This window comes from Neoarius graeffei, chromosome 22 (assembly GCF_027579695.1).
Source record: "Neoarius graeffei isolate fNeoGra1 chromosome 22, fNeoGra1.pri, whole genome shotgun sequence".
Classification (NCBI taxonomy): Eukaryota; Metazoa; Chordata; class Actinopteri; order Siluriformes; family Ariidae; genus Neoarius; species Neoarius graeffei.
Window position 1 is genome coordinate 18,773,074 of NC_083590.1, and position 23,917 is coordinate 18,796,990.

At 44.8% G+C, this 23,917-nt stretch overlaps 1 protein-coding gene across 1 annotated transcript; it reads right to left on the minus strand.

The window, feature by feature from the left end:
* Window positions 1-2,911: 2,911 nt before the first annotated feature.
* Window positions 2,912-23,917, minus strand: mtx1b (metaxin 1b). Its single transcript, XM_060904020.1, has 8 exons — window positions 23,830-23,917; window positions 14,401-14,470; window positions 13,547-13,626; window positions 11,946-12,038; window positions 6,820-7,002; window positions 5,109-5,185; window positions 4,864-5,021; window positions 2,912-3,483 (listed from the first exon to the last, which is right to left on the minus strand). The coding sequence occupies exons 1-8, from the start codon at window positions 23,908-23,910 to the stop codon at window positions 3,254-3,256; spliced, it is 972 nt and encodes a 323-aa protein (XP_060760003.1). The 5' UTR covers window positions 23,911-23,917; the 3' UTR covers window positions 2,912-3,253.

Below are 23,917 nucleotides of genomic sequence, written 5' to 3' on the forward strand. Positions count from 1 at the left end.
GGGGGGGAAGACACAGACACGGAAATAGGAAACGGTAGGACACCGTGGGTGCGGCGGGCCGGCTGGGGTGGAGCCGGCCCCCGCCTCCGCGGTGGGGGAATGGGGCGAGGATGAGGAACAGAAGGGGAGGGGAGAGAGAGAGAGGGGAGAAGGGGAGACACGCTGTCCTGCCGTCGGAACGGCCGCCATATGGTCCTCCGTCAGCTCGATGGCCTGATTCAGCGACGCCGGGCGATGGCACTGGACCCACTTCGCGGTTCTTACGGAAGTCGAACACCGAATTGCTCCAGCGCCACCAGATAGATGATTCCCTCAGCGTCGCGGTTGTCAGCCCTCAGCCACCGCCGGCAGGCGTCCCGGAGTTGCTGGCTGAACGCGAATGGGCGGCCGACCTCCTCCAGACGCAGCGCGCGGAAGCGCTGCCGCTGCTGCTCCGGGGTGTGACCCACGCGCTGGAGGCCGGCCCTGTGGAAGTCCGCGTAGACCAGCCGGCTGTCAGCGGGGAGCTGTAGCGTGGCCAGCTGCGCCTCGCCTGTTAGCAGGGGGAGGACGCGCGCCACGCGCTGTTCCACTGGCCAACCCCACGCCTCGGCTGCCTGCTCGAAAAGAGCGAGGAAGGCTTCGGGGTCGTCTTGCGGACCCATCTTCGTTAGGGTGAGGTGGGGTGGGTCCGCGGCGGTGGTGATCGGGGCCCCTGCCGACGCGAGCAGGTGCCGGAACGCCTGTCAATCTTCCTGTTGCACCAGCACCAGGGTTTCGAAGCGCTGTTCTTGTTCCTTCCGGAGGGCGATCAGTGCCTGGTGCTGGCTCTGTTGAGCTGTGCCGAGGGCATGGACCAGGTCTTGAAAGGGGGAGGACTCCATGTGGCCGTTCCCTTCTGCACTATCCCGGGTTTCGGCACCACTGTAGAATTATACCAGGTGGGTGGAGCACAGAAGCACGGCAGGCCAGAAATGAGTTCTCAATAACTCTTTTTATTTTAGCTTTTCAGCTTTTATATTCACTCATTGTGTGTGTATATATATATATATATATATATATATATATCATCTCATTATCTCTAACCGCTTTATCCTTCTACAGGGTCGCAGGCAAGCTGGAGCCTATCCCAGCTGACTACGGGCGAAAGGCGGGGTACACCCTGGACAAGTCACCAGGTCATCACAGGGCTGACACATAGACACAGACAACCATTCACACTCACACCTACGGTCAATTTAGAGTCACCAGTTAACCTAACCTGCATGTCTTTGGACTGTGGGGGAAACCGGAGCACCCGGAGGAAACCCACGCGGACACGGGGAGAACATGCAAACTCCACACAGAAAGGCCCTCGCCGGCCTCGGGGCTCGAACCCAGGACCTTCTTGCTGTGAGGCGACAGCACTAACCACTACACCACCGTGCTGCCGTGTATATATATATATTAGTGCTGTCAAAAATGTCACGTTATTAACGCGCTAACTTGACTCAATTTTAACGGCGATAATTTTTTTTATAGCGAGATTAACGCTCTGTGACATGATGTAGGTTTTTCATAAGCTTTTGAAACTGCCAGGAACTTGGAACAGAGACTTTGCTTAAAAAACCGATAGCAGCTAGCCACGCCCCGCACAGCCAGAGTCCTCTGCCCTCCTCCCCCAAAGAACCAGCGCGGGCAGGGCGCACTAGTAGAGATGGGATTTATGGCTCTTTGATGGGATCCGCATCTTTGTGATCCGTTCTTTGAAAAGAGCCGTTCAAAAGACTGGCTCATTTGGCTCTTTATAAATATTTATTCAGTTTTAAGAAGACAGCGTCTAAAGAAGCCAGATCCCTCTGAACTGTAAACTCAATGCTATCCCAGAAATCCTTCCTGTAATATGCAAATTTGGCCGCCTCTGATTGGACAGTGCGACGCATCAACAGGCAGAAAGTGTAAAAGTACAAAATGTGTTAAGTGAGCTGAAACAGTAAAGATCAGAGTCAATGCAATATTTATCAACGAACAACTTAAAGTTAATATAATAGTGTACTGTATATTATAATCAAGCATGTCAAGCCTACCGTCACTGTGTAACCCGTCTCTCTGATAGACTAACTCAAGCAGTAGATTACTTCACTCATGGTTCTCTTGTTAGTCTCGGGACGAAGAGCCCCGGTGCTCAGCTTAGGTTTCAGTTTGCAGTGGCTGTGTCAAGACCTGTTATGCTTTGCAATAAGAAAAACACTGGTACAAAACAAGCCCATTCACTTTTTTATGCTGGTAAGAGAATTACAATGGTTTTTCGTGTGACAAAAATGTGCGATTAAATTGCGATTAATCGCGAGTTAACTATGACAGTCGCGACATTAATCGTGATTAAATATTTTAATCGCTTGACAGCACTAATATATATATACACACACACGTGTTCTGGTCGGGAGAGCTCCCTTCCTCTGCACTCCCTCTCCTCTTATAGGGCGCGGTCACTGGAGAAGACACACAAACAGGTTAATTCCCGTCAGGTGCAGTGATTCCGCCACTTACCTTCCCTGACTCTACCCTCCCTTCACAGACCGCCGCTTGACCACACCCCCGCTGCCACAGTTCTATTTAAAAAAATAAATAAAATTGGAAGTCTGCAATTCAAATTCAGTAGCTTTCGATCACTAAACAAAAATAATTGTGTCAGGGAAAATTCTTTTTATGACCTACACTTGAAAAATCTAAAACCAGTACATGCTGGGCAAAGATGTCGGACAACTGTTGGAAGCTTATTACTTTATTTTGCTAACTAGTTAGCAAGACTAGGTGTGAAACTATACAGCATGCTCATGTGCAAGAAAGTAAACTAGTTAATATGGTAGCTAGTAAGCAGCTTATTTGCGAATTTCTTGCATGTTTTTAATAGACATAACATACCAATTAAAAAAAATAGATTGTCCATCAGTTAAAAAAAAAATCCATCAGCTTTAATGAGACCTGAAAAATATATAAATAACTGACATTTGCTCCAAAAACAGAAGCATTTGCAACCAGATGTCAGATATAAAGCCATGCTGCGTTGACGCCACCACTACAGGTCACTGTTAAACAGGGACAATATGGTCCTGTAAAGAATAATGCTAATATTTATTGTACTAAAAAGATTTACAATCAGTTTTACAAACAAACAAAAACCCACCAACATAAGCAGCAGTGGTGTGTCTTGTTTAATAACCAAGCTCAAATGCTTTAATAGTGGCACTCATGGAGATTCATTTAGAATATACAGTTTTCATTTAGATTTTAATCACTCTTCTTCTTCATCATCATCATCATCATCCTTGACTGCATGGTCATGGCGAGGTGCTTCGAGCTGTGATCCTGAGCGCTGGATGGTGACGATGCCACTGAGGACGGCGTAACCCAACATGGCCGCCACGGCAAACAACACAGACAGGATCTGATTACGGCGTTTGTGCGGCTCGTTATCAAAGTCGCCGCCGTCGGAGTGAACGGTGGCTTTTCTGCTCTGAGGTTCTAGAAGGGGAAGGAAAGAAAAAAAAAGGTGGAAAAAAAGAATGCATGACAAATTGGATATATTTTACGATGATGATGACAACATAAGCTTTTAAGTTTCCTATAACAAAATGCCGATATCTTTATCTTATACCTTTTATAAAAGGTAAGAATACACTGTGTGGTGCACTTACAGGAAAACAATCAACATCAGGCTGGTCAGATGAAACAGAACTACCCTTAAAACACCAAAAGTTGATTAACTTCCTATGACAGCCTGTCCCGAAGTGCTTCATTTCCCTTATACCACAGCGTTTTGCCAATACTTGCAATTTGCATCTGTTAAATAAATAACGTTTATTGATTTATTGTAACGTTTAATGTCATACATTATAACATTCCATCATTTTATTATACATACAGGACACTTTTTCGATGGAATAAAATCACATGTTCTATTCCCTTCTAGCGGGTTTCATTCATTTGGTTTGAGAGCATGCAATATTGTTAGCATATCGCTTATATCCTATGTGTATTACGTCACTCTAGCCAGTGGAGAATGAGTGTTGAATATGGTTTATGATATTGCACAGATGTCAAGACATGACGTCACACGTTGGAGATGTAAAACTCCTGCGCTAATGAGCGACTGGGACTATTTTTAAACAAACATGGCCGCCAGGTTTGCTTCATTAAATACGGAAGATTTTGAAAGAATGACACGTTGAACACCCGAAAGGAATGTGTATGTATAATAATAATAGCTTTTTTCATGGTCTATCAGATATATTCCATTCAGCTACTTGTCTTCGACTCGTTCTGTATCATGCTAGCTGAATGGAATATATCTGATACACCACTCAACTCCAGCAAATATTATTTAAATATATCTTGCATTCATATGCTATTATTTTATACTTGCATCTGTACCATTCTAGCAACCATTCCCTAACCAACCTTTTTTTTTGTCTCTTTCTTGAAGTTAATAAGACAAAAAAAATTCAGCTCATCATGTTACGGAGAAACTGCAAAGGCAAATTCCTTTTCCTCCCCCCTTTACCTCGTAGTCCTTAAGATTTCCGAAAACGTCAAGTTACAGCTTTACCTCCGAATGCTACTGGAGAGTCCTCCGACAAATAGTAAACAAACATCTCCTTAAAAGAAAACCTCACCATAACAACAACTACACCTATTTTTCTCATTTATTTGAATTGTCTACTGTTCATTTCTCTTCGTAAGATGTTCCTACAGAAACGATAATGCATTAGAACGAGTGCGTTAATATAAACCTGCGATTTGCCTCACGGACAGAACTACTGTTCGATCCTTCCGACCAACCAGATTGAAGAATTGAGCAGCGCTGTGGCGTGTAACATTTTTTTTGAAGAAGAGAAAGCAAACCTCGGCAGTCTGAGGGGAAATAAAGCAGCAGGATGTTGGTGCAGAACTGCTGCAGGTTCTCTAAGGAGTTCAGGTGCTGCTGGAGTTTTGCGTTGGGGAGTTTAATCTTGAGTAGAGGCGCGAGGTGACCAAACACATACGCATCCAGTGAGGAGGGGCTGCAGAGATGAACAGCAAACTCACGACATGCAGAACAGAACGGATCAAATACACAAACGTTACAACTTCAAATACGGAAAACATACGAGTCTCCGAAGAAGAACTTGTGTGAGCCGAGTCTCTGTGAGAGGAGAGTCATGCACTCAAACGCATCCTGGTAAAGCTGAGGATGGGAAGAAGAAAAAAAAAAACCCACACACACACGGTTAATTTCTATCATTATAAGACTGTAAAGAAACAATTACACTCAAGTTACACTGGCCTTCACTAATGCTACTGCTGCACTGGCTGGAAAGTGACCAGACTGGCACGCTAACAGCACTGAGTCGCGGGTAAGCTAGCGTTGGCCTTCACTAATGCTACTGCTGCACTGGCTGGAAGGTAACTGGACTGCCGCGCTAAGAGCACCGAGTCGCAGGTAAGCTAGCATTGGCCTTAGCTAACATTATTGCTGCACCGGCTGGAAGGTAACTGGACTGCCATGCTAACAGCAACGAGTCGTGGGTAAGCTAGTGTTGGCCTTCAAGAATGCTGATATGAAGAGAGTGCGTATAATAATAATAATAATAGCTGGCTTTTTTTCGTGGTATATCAGATATATTCCATCCAGCTACTCGTCTTTGACTCGTTCAGTATCATGCTGGCTGAACGGAATATATCTGATATACCATGAAAAAAAGCCAGCCAATATTATTTAAATATCTTATTTGATACCAGCAAGATATTTAGTGTTGGGTTTCATTAGATGTATGTTCATTATTAGAAGAAATCAAATGGTTAAATAGTGAACAAAATCAGGTCAAGTTTGTGTCTTAAATTTGTTACACTCCTGTTGAATTTGCCTTTGTTGTATCGTGTTGCAAATATCATGGGGGTACAAACTTTTGCACCAACTGTAATTATTCCCCAAAGCAACCTCTGCAAATTTAACGCATTAACCTAAATTTCTTATATCTATACACACGGTGTATATTTATTACATATTTTATAGTTTTTATATTAGGCGTCATTCTCTAGCGTTTACGATAATTATCCGTCACGTAAAAATAAACGAACATTACTGTTAGCTTAGCGTCACAAAGCAGACGTCTAGCTTTCATCATTAAAACTATCCAAGACCTGCCTGGTGTCCCAGAAGGACATCTACCTGATACTGAAATCGACCAGACAGTTCCTGTAACATTTCAGCAAAAACATGCAAGGAATCTCATTTACAGTCCCTGAGAACAAATCTCAACAAACATCCATTTTAAAGAAGCGAGGCTCTGAATTTATTTTAGTCAAAGTGATTGTATCTTGTGTTACAACACAAAGCTTTTTCCCCCCACTGGAAACTGGTTTACACACAGGAGAGAAGACAGCTCTTATGGATGGATGGATTCTGAAGCTTGTGGCCAGAAAAGTGTATAAAAATCAACCAGACCCCCTGCGTCCCATGGGTGAAGTGTCTGAGATTACGGTTCGCTTGGCAATAACGATATGGAAGTTTTACAGCATTATCGTAGCGGGAGTACTTGAACAAAAACGGTTTCAGCAATAGATATTTCTGCGTATTGACCTTCAACAGGATAAGCTGAGAAATATTGTTCAGGCAGACTGACCGATAAAGATCAGGAGAGCAACAGTAACGGGACAAAAACTAAACCAGGCTACACAAAGTCAGAAAAAAAAATAAAATACATGTATAATAAAAATGTGTGGTACATTAATGTGACTTCTTTAATGCTCCCCATGTCTCCGAGCATATATAGAGCTAGCTGCTAATCAGGAATGTTCTCCTCCTGTTCCTCTTCTCACCTCTTTCTCCAGCTGCTCCTCAGGTTCCAGTATGGCGTCTCCTCTGATCAGCCTCAGCCTCTCTATCTGCCTTGAATGCATGCGGTTGGGCAGCAGGAAGTTGAGTGGGAATGGGGTGTTTTCAGCGTACCAGCGCCGCGTCACGTCGACGTAATTTTTAGCGTCGACCCACTGTGTGTAAATCTAGAGAAAGAGAGAGGAAAAACAGAGAAACAGCAATGAAACTAGCAGTTAAAAATGAAACGAGACCGTCAATGACGGTGTAGCTCACTCCGGCCCCGTCTAGTCCAGAAGGAACGATCTAAAGTGGGCCACCTTCCTTGTGCAACAAGTGTTGCAAGATATATATATATATATAAGCGATAGCCACCCTAGGAATACTGACCTATTTGCCAGAAAGAATCCAAATCGGCGAGGAATTGACCGAGAAGCAGCAATTTTTCTTTTGTTGAACTGCTCGTTAAGGCTTAATTAGTCCATAATTTCATTAATAATTGTAATTATGCAAATGTGGGTGGAAGTTATATACGCCCTAGGGTCCCCTACCTTCATGCCAGAAAGAATCAAAATCAGTGAAGAAGTGAGGGAGAAGAAGCGATTTGTGTGGAAACTGCTCGTTAGGGATTGATTCATATCTTCATTACTAATTGCAATTATGCAAATTTGTGTAGAAGCTACATATATGCACCTCAAGCAGACCTAGCTTCCTGCCAAAAAGAATAAAAATCAGTGAAGAATTGAGAGAGAAGACGCGTCATGAAATGCGGACGATGCCGGACAGACAACACGTGAGGGCATAAACTCATCACCTGTCGGCTGAATGAGCTAATAATAACAACCGAATACATTTTAGATTAACTTTATTAAAATGTTTAATAATGACTTTATTTAATATACATTTGTTTGAGGTAACTAATGCACAGAACAGACCATGAACCCATTCTCAGTCAGCAAACCAAAGCCGGAGGTAAATAGCGAGCCATGCTGTGTGATTTTATCCACTTTTTTTTTTGACAATTGAAGCCAAATCATCTTATATTGAAAGTTTCATACGGAGCTAAAACAAGCAGCAGGTAATGTATGGGTAACGTTAGCTACTCGTAAGCTCCAAGTAGCTAGCGTAGTTAAGTAGACAGTATAACGACGTAATTTATATACACGAAGGATCGTTTTATTTTCCTTTTTCCTGCCTCTGCCCTGTTCAAATAAATCGGTTCTGTTGGCATACAGAGCTTCTGAGCGGCACTTCCGGGTCGCATTTCTGGACTGCGTTTCCCAAAACGCGTAGCAGCTCGTGGACATGGCCGCCACAGACGATCACGCCCTAGTGATGCACAGCAGCTGCAAACCAGCCAACGTGATTATTAAAAGTACAAACATACCCTGTGTCCAAAATCACTCACTCATTCACTACTCCCTACACCCTATCTAGGGGATTCTCTATAGAGGACTATACAGTGAGCTCATTGGTAAAATGTAAAAACTCTTTCGGACACTACTCCGTCACACTGGTATTTACGTCATTACTGTCGCACAATTAAACCGTGCCAGATCAGTCGGCTGGTGGGTTTCAAAATAATAAATACACGCGTGCGTTTTTGTGATAAATCCATATTATACTGAGCGCATTTCCCACATTAAAGGAGAACTGAAGGCAAATTTATTATCATCAAAATTCTATTTCTCTCATTTTATTAAATATAGGAATGCATTTTTGAAATATGCTCTGTAATATATCAGTCCATATGCCAAAGCAATGGCCGTAAACGAGATTCGTTGAGACCTGTGCGAGACATCGTAGGATGGAAGTAAAACATACAGCGGAAATCAAACCCTGTGTCCGAAATCGCTCACTCGTTCACTACTTCCTACTCCATATATAGGGAATCGCTATATAGAGGACTATATAGTGAGCTCATTGGTAAAATGAAAACCCTCTTTCGGACACTAGTCCGTCGCGCTGGTATTTACGTCATTACTGTCGCACAATTAAAGCGTGCCAGATCAGCCGGCTGCTGGGTTTCAAAATAATAAATTCATGCGTGTGTTTTTGTGATAAATCCATATTATACTGAGCGCATTTCCCACATTAATCAATACAAAGCACCTGAAGCTTTCACTTCTTTAAATCAAGGCTCAACACTTTCTTTCTTCTTTGCCGCTGACTTTTATTAAATCTCATTTCAGACTTTTAATTTGATTTCTTTCAGCGCAACCGCAATGCATGATGGGATATACTGCTTTGGTTAGTAACCATCGTTGTACACCAATTTCCGTGAAGCATTGTGGGATACTCTGAGTGCACTATATAGGGTGTAAATAATCAAATAATCCTCACTAAGGTTTTGGACAGCACTACAAAATGGCGTCCTCGCTATATAGTGAGTAGGGAGCAATTTCAGACACAGGGATTGTCAGAAGACGCACGCGCCCTCTTTCGAATGCTGATGTAATCAAGCTGGAAGTTTTGTTTGTTTTGATAGCGATCAGGAAAGTTTGAAAAAAGTAGGCAGTAATCGTCATTTAAACTCGTTTTTGTGCAATACTTCATTTGGAAAACAGTTTTCAAAATGGCGGCACTGACACCTGGCTAACACTTCACGTTTCGAAGTCTCGGACAAGTCTCGTGAAGGTCGCGCAGATAAGCGACGCCTGCCGTGGACCAAACCAACTAAATTCAACACGGCTAAAAACCGAATAGGCCGATAAGTATAATATTTAATTGCAGTTAGTTGCCAATACGAGTCACGATATAAGGTTACTAAAACCGAAAACGTAATTGAATAACACGTTAATTAATAAATAAAGCAAGTTTAAAAATGACTTCAGTTCCCCTTTTAATAAATACAAAGTACTTTGTGTCTGCTGCATCTTTCAGTTCTTTTAAATCAAGGCTGAATATTTTCTTTCACTGCTGCCTTTCATTAAATCGAATTTGAGGCTTTTGATTAATTCCTCGCTCTGCACTCTAACTTTTATTCTTGTATTTTATCTGTTATTTTATTTCAGCTTATTCTCTTAATATTTTTAATTGTACTTGAATGTCCGTTTATGTTTCTTCCTCCGTCCATTCACCCCAACACACTTTTTTTTTCTTTTTTCCCGCTTCCTTTTAGCATGACCGCAATGCATGATATTTCGGTATATATTGCTTGGTTGGCGCCCATCAGTTGTTCACTACTTTTCATGGTGCATTGTGGGATACTACGAGTCCACTATATAGAGTGTAATAATTTTCACTGTACATTCGGACAGCACTACAAAATGGCGTCCACACTATATAGTGAGTGATTTCGGACACAGGGATAACGTGACTATATCAGCTTTAAAACCTGATGTACAATATCGAAAATAAAGCATGCAAACAATTCACAAAATTAAAACCCAAACCATGTTGGCAAGTGAAAATAGTTTTAACAGAGTCAAATATGTCGAGTATTTCCTATTACAAGATTGCAGTAAACAAAACATAAGATTATTAAACCTATTTCCTAGACATTTTTACTTATTTTAAGCTGGAAATAGTCAGATTCGAAGATCATTTTTCTCATTTGAAGCATTTATTTCTACTAGGAAGAACTTACCTGGCAGTATAAGAAGAAAATTCTTATGAGTAGCACGCTGTGTGAGCACAATCGCTATCAGGCGCGTTGAAATGTAAATAACTTTTCTAGAATTTCACCAAAACTCATTGAATTTTCAGCATTGTAAGAGAACTCCCTAAAGTATTATTCAGCAAAACCCCAGAATGATAGCACAAATCTAGAATTTTTAACAGAATTTTAGTTCTTAAAATTTAACGTAATTATGGACGTCACGCGTAACATTTACACCCGTGAAACATCACTTCAAATGCTGTTTTGAAAGTTTTGATCAAATATTCTCTATTAAAAAAAAAATGCTTAAATATTATAAACACAGTCTTTTAATGTATCAAAAAATAATTTTGATAAAGCAAGGAAATTCGGAAGAAAATTTGTTTTTTCTTTTGCTTGTTGTGCGCGTCACGCTACCAAAATCTAACTAACCCCTTCACGAACAATTCCAACTTTCATGGACTTGTAGCGCGAATAAACCTTTCAAAAAAAAATATAATACTTCTCACCCAGTATATTAGAATCCTGGTGATTTATATCCTTGTAGCTTCAGTAGATCTAGAGATTTAGTCGATTTAGTAAATCCCAAACGCTGTGAAACACGCCAGCCATCTATGGTGAGAAGTGCTGCTGTAGTTGAGAAACACTCATTTCTCCCGCTTCCAACTAACTCCGTGACCCATACCAAAATAATGTCATGTTCATCATTTAAGGATGATTTATGCCAAGTTTCACGGAAAAATACAGCGAAATAAACTTGCTAGAAGCATTTTTCAAAATCCCAAACATTATGAAACATTTCTTGTAGGGTTTCAGGTTACAAATTTCGAGAATAGAGAAATTGCGGCGCAAAAGTTTGCCACTAAACTCGCGAAAATACTCCATCCTAGCGAGTTTCACAACCGAACTAGGCTACGTGACAGTCCATGACCACCCAGGAATGTTCTAGAAGGTACGCTTCTAGGCACGTGCGATCGAGAAAGACGCCACGTGAAGGTAGTAAAGGTAGTATTTCCACTGTCTTATGACGTTTTTGCTTGTTTTAGCGCGATAAACAGTGCATTATGGGTAATCATTAAAATGCTGATTTCAAGGTTAAAATGGGTAAAAACAAATAATTTTTATAGATATTGTAAAAATTGTGCCTAATAGTTATTTCAGTACCTAAAATCAAAACCTGAATTTTTAATTTTTTTCCCTATGTTACACCACTGTGCATCTATAGCATGCTACTCATCTTTAATCTTGAAATGAGGAGAAAGTTAAAAAAAAAAAGGGGGGGGGGAACAGGCTGAATAATAACTGAATAATACATTATTATAATTCATAATAAGAACTAGTAGCGATGCAAATTCTCATATTTCAAGATATTTGGCATTTTTTAGCAGTGCAAGAAAAAAAATCTTCAGCGACTGTAAATCTGACTGACTATCCTTCAGTGATGCTCATCACTGACTGAGGAACAGCACTGTAAAGCATTAACACACTACCGTTAATGTGAAGTGTTAGTAATAACCTCTCGGAGCTCACCAGAGCAGGCAGCAGCTTCTCCTCCAGTAAGGAGACGAAGGCGAGCGTGTCCGCGCCCTCTTTAGCCGAGAGATCGTAATCAGCGTTATATTTCTGAAACACAGCACAGAGTCACGTTAACGTTATAAATCTCACAGCACACGTGCAGCTTTTCCACTCTGCCACAATGTCTTCTGATTTATTATAGTCACTACAGGACTAAAATCAAAGCTCACTTCCGGAGAGAGAATGTCATACTTAACCCTTTAATCCCTTCACAGCACCTTCCTATTACTGCACTGGAGTTAATAAGGATTTAAAGCCAGAGTATTTCCTGTTTTCTTCAGTTTTAATAACTGATCATTTCCATGGTAACAAAAAGAAAAACGCTGTTATACAACAGAGCAAACTGTTCATATGCTGATGTTTTCTGCAATGAAACATTTATTTAACATTTATGGAAGGAGTCTCCAGTAACAGGAATTTCTCTCATACAGGACAGAAAAGTTTATGCTTTTTAGTTTCTCGGTAACAGGACAAGACTTAACAACTTAGAGAGAGAGAAAAAAACTGGGGGACAACTGTTTAAAGCTGCTATAATACAAGTGATACACTGCAACTTTAAATGTAGCTGTAAACAGATAAGTATTACGTCTTGCTGTTTTAAATTAAAAATTGTAATTGCAGACACATTTTTCAAAAAAACATCAAGACATGCTGTTTTCTGAAAATAAACAACTTCAGGATTACGCGTGTAACAATTCACCCAAATTATGAATTGATTCAATTTACAATTCGATTTTTCACGATATTTTTGAAAAAAATTAAGAAATTTTTATTACAAAAAAAAAGCAAAATTTATTTTCCCATTCTTTATCAACTTAAATATTCCAATTGTGAAATTAAAAAAGTTTAATTTTTTAAAATAACCAGCAATAATTATTTAACATTTTGTAAAGGTTAGAGTAAAATATAATCGCCTATTAACTGGAATATTCCTTTTATTAAAAATGAAAAACGTTAAGAACAAATGGGCCTTTTCTTAATCAACTTTTATGAACATTAGGCAGTACAGCCTTCATTTGCTTTCGTGACATTAGAGCTGTGTTACTTCTACCTATGGTGAAGTCATGTGTATTCCTGTTATTGTACCTTATTGCGCCGCCTTCTGTCTAAACAATGCAATTACAGCGAGGCAAAACTAAGAGATTGCTCTGCCTAATAATAATAATAATAACAATTCATTTTTTATTTTATTGATTTGAATAATCAAATATTTTCATTTAAAAATAAAAATGATCGTCACGCCTATTCAGGCTGGCAAAAATTACTCCGTTTCATCACACCACTTCATTGTTGATTATTTTCCTATAAGGAGCACAGCACAGTGTTATTTGTTACATATAATACATTATTTTCAGCAGATGCTGTAATCCATCAAGTATATAATTACTGACCATAGCTTGTTTAGACTTTACAGAAGTTGGAAGGTAAAAAGAATTTGAGTTCAACTTGAATGGACTACCAAGACCTTGACGTGTGTGTGTGTGTGTGTGTGTGTGTGTGTACACTGTTAAACCGTTAAAAGACAGGGTCAAAAGGGTCAGTAAAAGGTCACCCACCTGCTTCCTAAGCTGGATGATGATCTTACTCGGCTGTGATAAACTGCCTTCTTCTCTCGTCTTCAGTGCAGGCAGCTGACCTGTTGGGAAAATTAAAATAAATAAATAAATAAAAATCACACAGAAAATAAATATCTTAAAAAAAAAAAATCCAATATGTTGCGTTTCCCTTCAATTAGTGAATATCATGAGTTAATTGCATATAACTGATATACAGACCAAAACTCATTATATATTCACATACATCAGTGTAATATACTGTATATTGTGCTTTCTCCAGCAGCACAACTTACTGCAGGAGCTTGGTTTTTTTTTTCCTTTCTTAAATCCCAAACTTATTCTGTCCTCAGGAGCACTAAAAGTACTTAATCTCTAAAATCTATATAGCGTTTGATTTCTTTTGACTACACTATCTTTCCATGGATAGCTGAGTAGCTTTACTGGTTTATCCTGCTAGCTGATTAGCAAAGCAATTACGCAAGTTGACAAGCTAGCCTGTTAGCAGGAGTCTGAATATTTTCTCAATGTTGGGTTTTCGAACATGTAACAATTCTGGATGAATCACTGATTCAGCAGGCTGTTTCTGAAAAGTGAACTACAGGACATGGCACAGCATGATTCATTTATTTACTAGCTGATTAGCAAGCAGTTATTTAGTGTGTTAGCAAAGCAAAGAGTTGGCAAGCTAGCTAGTTATGAGGAGGAGGAGTGTGTTCGTGTCGAAAGATCGGCTCCAGGTGTCACCATGTTGTAATCGATGAAGGAGCGAAGAGAACTGAGACAGTTCACTCGAAATCTTTTCCTGAGGAGAAAAAAGGGAAAGGAAATTGAATGAAAGAATCCGACATTCCCACCTGTCGGGCTTCTCCATGGGTTGGTAATTTTGTGAACTTTGAGTGGAGCACCTGCAAACCTGGCATAGGCCTGGAGACGGAAAGGAAAGAAAAACAGCAGTGTTTAAGACAAAGTGAGAAAATGAACACCATTTTTCCTGGTATAAAGTGACATTAGAAACCAGCACGTGCTCTACAGTCTGCATCCAGTAACAATTTAATAATTCCTAAAACTAGACTTTCCACATATGGTGACCGAGCATTTAGTGCTGCTGCTCCAAAGCTGTGGAACAGTCTTCAATCTTATCTTCAACAATCCACTATGCCTGAAGCATTTAAATCTTGACTAAAGACTTTCCTCTTTCGCAAAGTATACAGATTATAACTCGTACAACTTTTAAGTTAATTTTACAATTATTTTATTTGGAAACACATTGAGACTTGGTGTAATGCGTCTCTAAGAATGGTTATTACTATTTACTAAATTTGAGAAATTTTGGATTACAAGTGTTCTCTAACATGGCCTTGGAGTAGAATTTTTTTTTTCCTTCCCCTGAGAGTACAGTCCTGGCAGTTCTTTTTTTTTTTTTTTTGGGGGGGGGGGGGGGGGACCTCATATCTTGTATATCACTAACCTTCTTAGCTTGTGAAAAGGCCACTGCAGAGACTGAAACAGAGAGCAGCTCCTTCTCTCTGAACTCCACTATGGTTTAAGGCTCTCTTTTCCACACCAAGGCCTTGAATTTACAGTAAATCTCCCATATTGTGTTTCCCTACAGGTTTATGGCACATTAGCAGAGCCAGATTTCACAGAGTCAGCAAAATAATGCAACTTTAAACGTTATACGATGTTGCTTCCTCACTCAGTGTAGAAGGCAGGCTCTACTGCCTCTACAGACGGAAATTCATGACATCTTGTGACAAAATCACCATGAGTAGATTCCGGGCAAACTTTGGATTTAAATCAGGGATGTGCATGCTAAAAAAAAAATAAATAAAAAAAAAATTTAATTAATCCGATTCAGCATTATTCTGTAACGATGAAGGAACAAATGTATGAATGAAAGTAAGGACGAAGGAAGGAACAAAAGTGGGAACTACTGAAAGCAGAGATGGAAAAAAGGAGTGACGCAGGAACAAAAACAAATGAATGAACGAATAAATAAAGGTAAGGTGGAAGGATGGAACAAAAGAACAAACAAGAGGGAACTAATGAAAGCAGAAAAGGACAGAACGAGCAAAGTAAATCAAATGTCAGAAAGAAGGAAGAACTCAAAGGAACAAATGAATGAATGAATGAATGAAAGTAAGGAACAAAACAACTAATGAAAGCAGAAAAGAAGGACAGAAGGGCGGCACGGTGGTGTAGTGGTTAGCGCTGTCGCCTCACAGCAAGAAGGTCTGGGTTCGAGCCCCGTGGCCGGCAAGGGCCTTTCTGTGCAGAGTTTGCATGTTCTCCCCGTGTCCGCGTGGGTTTCCTCCGGGTGCTCCGGTTTCCCCCACAGTCCAAAGACATGCAGGTTAGGTTAACTGGTGACTCTAAATTGACCGTAGGTGTGAATGTGAGTGTGAATGGTTGTCTGTGTCTGTGTGTCAGCCCTGTGATGACCTGGCGACTTGTCCAGGGTGTACCCCGCCTTTCGCCCGTAGTCAGCTGGGATAGGCTCCAGCTTGCCTGCAACCCTGTAGAACAGGATAAAGCGGCTACAGATAATGAGATGCGATGAGAAATTAAGGACAGAAGGAACAGATGAACAAAGAAAGGAACAAAAACGGACGAACAAAAGAAAAACAAAGGAAGAGAAAAACAGTAAAGAAAAAATATGAGTAGCAAAGCAGGACAGAAACCTCACTCTCAGTCGATCATCAGTTTTGAAAGTGAAGTGAGGAATAAACACAAACTTCTGCTGTTAACTGTGTATTATATACAGTACATACAGTATGTTCTTGCACCACAGTGCGATATTAAATTTTACGTCGTTTTTAAGAGAACAGGACGTTATCAGCAGACACCACGATACTGCGCTGGATGGTTATTATACATTCCTAGATGATACAGAATGTTTTACTGCAGTGAGAGACGTGAGAAACCCCATCGTTATCACGGGTTTGAATAAACGTCTGAACCTTTCACTCTGATGTTATAATCGGCATAAAGCTGCAGGTAAAGAAGCTCCTTTTGTTTTACAGTGTAATTATCAGTAGCACGCTTAAGCTTGTGTTCACAGTAACCATGGCAACAAGGAAAGACTTTCAAAGGAATGCAGGATGAGAGAAATTTTCTACTAAAGCTCGACCACATGACACGAAGTTACACTTCTATAATGAGCGGGGATTACGGAGAACGAAGATCACAGTCCGAGTTTAAGTGGGAAATGTTTAGGAGGTGAACAAGCTGAATGAAGGAGTTCCTTCAGAAGAACAAAGCTCCAGTGTAAGGGGCGAGAGCTTTTACAACTCATACACTCAGTGCATCAAACATGAAACTTGCGATGTCTGAAACACATTACTGCTGTGTTCAGGAGCAGGAACTGAAAAGGTTCCAGGAATTAGATTCAGTTCTGGTTCCTCTGGTGGAAACAAACAAAATGAATTTCTAAAGGCAGAAACCCACTTGGCCACCTACCTACCCACCCATCCAGCCATCCATCCATCTACCCACCCATCAACTCACCCATCCATCCATCCATCCATCCATCCATCCATCTACCTACCTACCTATCCATCCCTCATAAACCCACCCATCAACTCACCCACCCATCCACCTACCTACCCATCTATTCATCCACTCACCTACCCACCCATCCACCAACTCACCCATCCAGCCACCTACCTACCCATCTATTCATCCACTCACCTACCCACCCAATCCAGCCACCCATCCAGCCACCAACTCATCCACCCACCCACCCATCCATCTACCTACCCACCCATCCATCCACCTACCTACCCATCCATCCCTCATAAACCCACCCATCAACTCACCCACCCATCCACTCACCTACGCACCCATCCACCCACCTACCTACCCATCTATTCATCCATCTACCTACCCACCCATCCATCCACCCACCCACCCATCCACCTACCTACCCATCCATCCCTCATAAACCCACCCATCAACTCACCCACCCATCCACCTACCTACCCATCTATTCATCCACTCACCTACCCACCCATCCACCAACTCACCCATCCAGCCACCTACCTACCCATTTATTCATCCACTCACCTACCCACCCATCCAGCCACCAACTCTCCCATCCAGCCACTCACCCACCCATCCATCTACCTACCCATCCATCCATCCATCCACTCACCTACCCACCCACCATCCATCCAGCCAGCCACTCATCTACCCACCCATCCAGCCACTCATCTACCCACCCATCCAGCCACCAACTCTCCCATCCAGCCACTCACCCACCCATCCATCTACCTACCCATCCATCCATCCACTCACCTACCCACCCACCATCCATCCAGCCAGCCACTCATCTACCCACCCATCCAGCCACTCATCTACCCACCCACCTACCCATCCATCCAGCCACTTATCTACCCATCCATCTAGCCACTCATCTACCCACCCATCAACTCACCCATCCAGCCACTCACCCACCCATCCACTCACCTACGCACCCATCCACCCACCCATCTATTCATCCATCTACCTACCCACCCATCCATCCACCCACCCATCCATCCACCTACCTACCCATCCATCCCTCATAAACCCACCCATCAACTCACCCACCCATCCACCTACCTACCCATCTATTCATCCACTCACCTACCCACCCATCCACCAACTCACCCATCCAGCCACCTACCTACCCATTTATTCATCCACTCACCTACCCACCCATCCAGCCACCAACTCTCCCATCCAGCCACTCACCCACCCATCCATCTACCTACCCATCCATCCATCCATCCACTCACCTACCCACCCACCATCCATCCAGCCAGCCACTCATCTACCCACCCATCCAGCCACTCATCTACCCACCCATCCAGCCACCAACTCTCCCATCCAGCCACTCACCCACCCATCCATCTACCTACCCATCCATCCATCCACTCACCTACCCACCCACCATCCATCCAGCCAGCCACTCATCTACCCACCCATCCAGCCACTCATCTACCCACCCACCTACCCATCCATCCAGCCACTTATCTACCCATCCATCTAGCCACTCATCTACCCACCCATCAACTCACCCATCCAGCCACTCACCCACCCATCCACTCACCTACCTACCCACCCACTCACCTACCCACCCACCCATCCATCCACCTACCTACCCAGCCACTCACCTACCCACCCACCCAGCCACTCACCTACCCACCCACTCACCTACCCACCCACCTACTCATCCAGCCAGCCACTCATCTACCCACCCATCAACTCACCCATCCAGCCAGCCACTCATCTACCCACCCATCAACTCACCCACCCACCCATCCATCCAGCCACTCATCTACCCACCCATCCAGCCACTCACCTACCCACCCACCTACTCATCCATCCAGCCACTCATCTACCCACCCATCAACTCACCCATCCACTCACCTACCCACCCATCCAGCCACTCATCTACCCACCCATCAACTCACCCACCCATCCACCTACCTACCCATCTATTCATCCACTCACCTACCCACCCATCCACCAACTCACCCATCCAGCCACCTACCTACCCATTTATTCATCCACTCACCTACCCACCCATCCAGCCACCAACTCTCCCATCCAGCCACTCACCCACCCATCCATCTACCTACCCATCCATCCATCCACTCACCTACCCACCCACCATCCATCCAGCCAGCCACTCATCTACCCACCCATCCAGCCACTCATCTACCCACCCATCCAGCCACCAACTCTCCCATCCAGCCACTCACCCACCCATCCATCTACCTACCCATCCATCCACTCACCTACCCACCCACCATCCATCCAGCCAGCCACTCATCTACCCACCCATCCAGCCACTTATCTACCCACCCACCTACCCATCCATCCAGCCACTTATCTACCCATCCATCTAGCCACTCATCTACCCACCCATCAACTCACCCATCCAGCCACTCACCCACCCATCCACTCACCTACCTACCCACCCACTCACCTACCCATCCATCCATCTACGTACCCATCCACTCACCTACCCACCCACCCATCCACTCACCTACCCACCCACCCATCCATCCACCTACCTACCCATCCACTCACCTACCCACCCATCCAGCCACCCACCTACCTACCCACCCATCCAGCCACCCACCTACCTACCCACCCACCCATCCACTCACCTACCCACCCACCCATCCATCCACCTACCTACCCATCCACTCACCTACCCACCCACCCATCCATCCACCTACCTACCCATCCACTCACCTACCCACCCATCCAGCCACCCACCTACCTACCCACCCATCCAGCCACCCATCTACCTACCCACCCATCCAGCCACCTACCTACCCACCCACCCAGCCACTCACCTACCCACCCACCTACTCATCCAGCCAGCCACTCATCTACCCACCCATCAACTCACCCATCCACTCATCTACCCACCCATCAACTCACCCACCCACCCATCCATCCAGCCACTCATCTACCCACCCATCCAGCCACTCACCTACCCACCCAGCCACTCACCTACCCACCCACCTACTCATCCATCCAGCCACTCATCTACCCACCCATCAACTCACCCATCCACTCACCTACCCACCCATCCAGCCACTCATCTACCCACCCACCTACCCATCCATCCAGCCACTCATCTACGCACCCATCTACCCACCCACCTACCCATCCATCCAGCCACTCATCTACGCACCCACCTACCCATCCATCCAGCCACTCATCTACCCACCCACCTACCCATCAACTCACCCACCCATCCATCCACCTACCCACCCATCCAGCCACCCACCTACCTACCCATCCATCCAGCCACTCATCTACCCACCCACCTACTCATCCATCCAACCACTCATCTACCCACCCACCTACCCATCCATCAACTCACCCACCCATCCACCCACCTACCCACCCATCCACCCACCTACCCATCCATCCAGCCACTCATCTACACACCCACCTACCCATCCATCCAGCCACTCATCTACCCACCCAATCCAGCCACCAACTCATCCACCCACCCACCCATCCATCTACCTACCCACCCATCCATCCACCTACCTACCCATCCATCCCTCATAAACCCACCCATCAACTCACCCACCCATCCACTCACCTACGCACCCATCCACCCACCTACCTACCCATCTATTCATCCATCTACCTACCCACCCATCCATCCACTCACCCACCCATCCATCCATCCACTCACCCACCCACTCATCCACCTACCTACCCATCCATCCCTCATAAACCCACCCATCCACCTACCTACCCATCTATTCATCCACTCACCTACCCACCCATCCACCAACTCACCCATCCAGCCACCTACCTACCCATTTATTCATCCACTCATCTACCCACCCATCCAGCCACCAACTCTCCCATCCAGCCACTCACCCACCCATCCATCTACCCACCCACCATCCATCCAGCCAGCCACTCATCTACCCACCCATCCAGCCACTTATCTACCCACCCACCTACCCATCCATCTAGCCACTCATCTACCCACCCATAAACTCACCCATCCAGCCCCTCACCCACCCACCCATCCACTCACCTGCCTACCCACCCACTCACCTACCCATCCATCCATCCATCCACGTACCCATCCACTCACCTACCCACCCACCCATCCATCCACGTACCCATCCACTCACCTACCCACCTACCCACCCATCCAGCCACCAACTCTCCCATCCAGCCACTCACCCACCCATCCATCTACCCACCCACCCACCATCCATCCAGCCAGCCACTCATCTACCCACCCATCCAGCCACTTATCTACCCACCCACCTACCTACCCATCCATCTAGCCACTCATCTACCCACCCATAAACTCACCCATCCAGCCCCTCACCCACCCACCCATCCACTCACCTGCCTACCCACCCACTCACCTACCCATCCATCCATCCATCCATCCATCCATCCATCCATCCACGTACCCATCCACTCACCTACCCACCCACCCATCCATCCACGTACCCATCCACTCACCTACCCACCCATCCATCCATCCATCCATCCACTCACCTACCCACCCACCCATCCATCCATCCATCCATCCATCCACTCACCTACCCACCCATCTAGCCACTCATCTACCCACCCATCAACTCACCCATCCAGCCCCTCACCCACCCACCCATCCACTCACCTACCTACCCACCCACGTACCCATCCACTCACCTACCCACCCATCCATCCATCCATCCATCCACTCACCTACCCACCCATCAACTCACCCATCCAGCCCCTCACCCACCCACCCATCCACTCACCTACCTACCCACCCACTCACCTACCCATCCATCCATCCATCCATCCATCCATCTACGTACCCATCCACTCACCTACCCACCCACCCACCCACCCATCCATCCATCCATCCATGTACCCATCCACTCACCTACCCACCCATCCATCCATCCATCCACTCACCTACCCACCAATCCATCCATCCATCCACTCACCTACCCACCCACCCAGCCACTCACCTACCCACCCACCCATCCATCCATCCACGTACCCATCCACTCACCTACCCACCCACCCATCCATCCATCCATCCATCCATCCATCCACCTACCTACCTACCCACCCACCCACCCAGCCACTCACCTACCCACCCAGCCACTCACCTACCCACCCACCTACTCATCCAGCCAGCCACTCATCTACCCACCCATCAACTCACCCATCCATCCAGCCACTCATCTACCCACCCATCAACTCACCCATCCAGCCATCTACCTACCCATCCACTCACCTATCCACCCACTCATCCACCCACCCAGTCATCCACCCACCCACCTACCCATCCATCCACCCACCCATTCATCCACTCACCTACCCATCCATCCAGCCACTCATCTACCCACCCACCTACCCATCCATCCACCCACCTACCCATCCATCCAGCCACTCACCTACCCACCCACCTACCCATCCATCCAGCCACTCACCTACCCACCCACCTACCCATCCATCCAGCCACTCACCTACCCACCCACCTACCCATCCATCCACCCACCTACCCATCCATCCAGCCACTCACCTACCCACCCACCTACCCATCCATCCAGCCACTCACCCACCTACCTACCCACCCATCCATCCACCTACCTACCCATCAACTCATCTACCCATTCATCCATCCACCCATCCCTCCATCTCGAGTCAGATCTCAACACGTTTTCTGCAATGACTTGGGCTTGCGTCGGATTTACTGACCCTTGGGCTTGCCTCAGATTTACCGACCCTTGGGCTTGCCTCGGATTTACCGACCCTTGGGCTTGCCTCGGATTTACCGACCCTTGGGCTTGCCTCGGATTTACCGACCCTTGGGCTTGCCTCGGATTTACCGACCCTTGGGCTTGCCTCGGATTTACCGACCCTTGGGCTTGCCTCGGATTTACCGACCCTTGGGCTTGCCTCGGATTTACCGACCCTTGGGCTTGCCTCGGATTTACCGACCCTTGGGCTTGCCTCGGATTTACCGACCCTTGGGCTTGCCTCGGATTTACCGACCCTTGGGCTTGTCTGTCTTGTGCATTGATCACTTTAAATATGGTCTTGGTTTCAGAGTTTTATAATTATAATAATAGTGTCTTTCTTTTTGCACATAAAAACAATTCCTTCTACTTCAAAATAGCTGTTACTGGCACAATACACAAAAGAATCTAGTTGAAGTAAAGGCCTGGCCTCATTAAGAATTTTATGATTTACGGTCTTGCTTTCATTTGGACTCGATCTCAGCTAGTCCTGGTCTTAGACTTGGCAACGATCCTGATGTACACAGAATACAGTAACCTGAACAGCCATCTTGTTTTTTCTTAGACATGTAATGAATACACTACATAGAATGCCAAAGCTATGATTGTATGCCTAATGTAATGAACTTGCATGTGAAATCAGGAGCTGGATTCCCATTGAGATCCCCTTTAATCAGACAGAGGGTTAAATACAGGTCACCAGGCATATGTCATGCAGTTATCAGGAGTGACCCAGGGATCCGAGCAGAGCTTCAGCCCAGGCCTTCATTTCCTTTACTGGGAACTTAAAGAACAAGTGCGGAGTGATTTAGGAGTTTAAAATGTCCATAGTTCATCATGGTGTCTCTTTTTTTTTTTTTGATTGATTAATTACGTTGTTCAGATCAGATCTTCCTACTCACAACAGAAATACACATCAAAATGCTATTTTAAAAGACGCAGTAAATACAACACAATCCAGGCACCGGGTGCATGTTTTAATCCGTGAACTATTCTTACCAGCACAGTTAAACAATCCACATCGACCGACGGTAAACCATAGTCGCCTTTCCAACAATATAACTCCATGGGAGCAGCCATTTTGGAA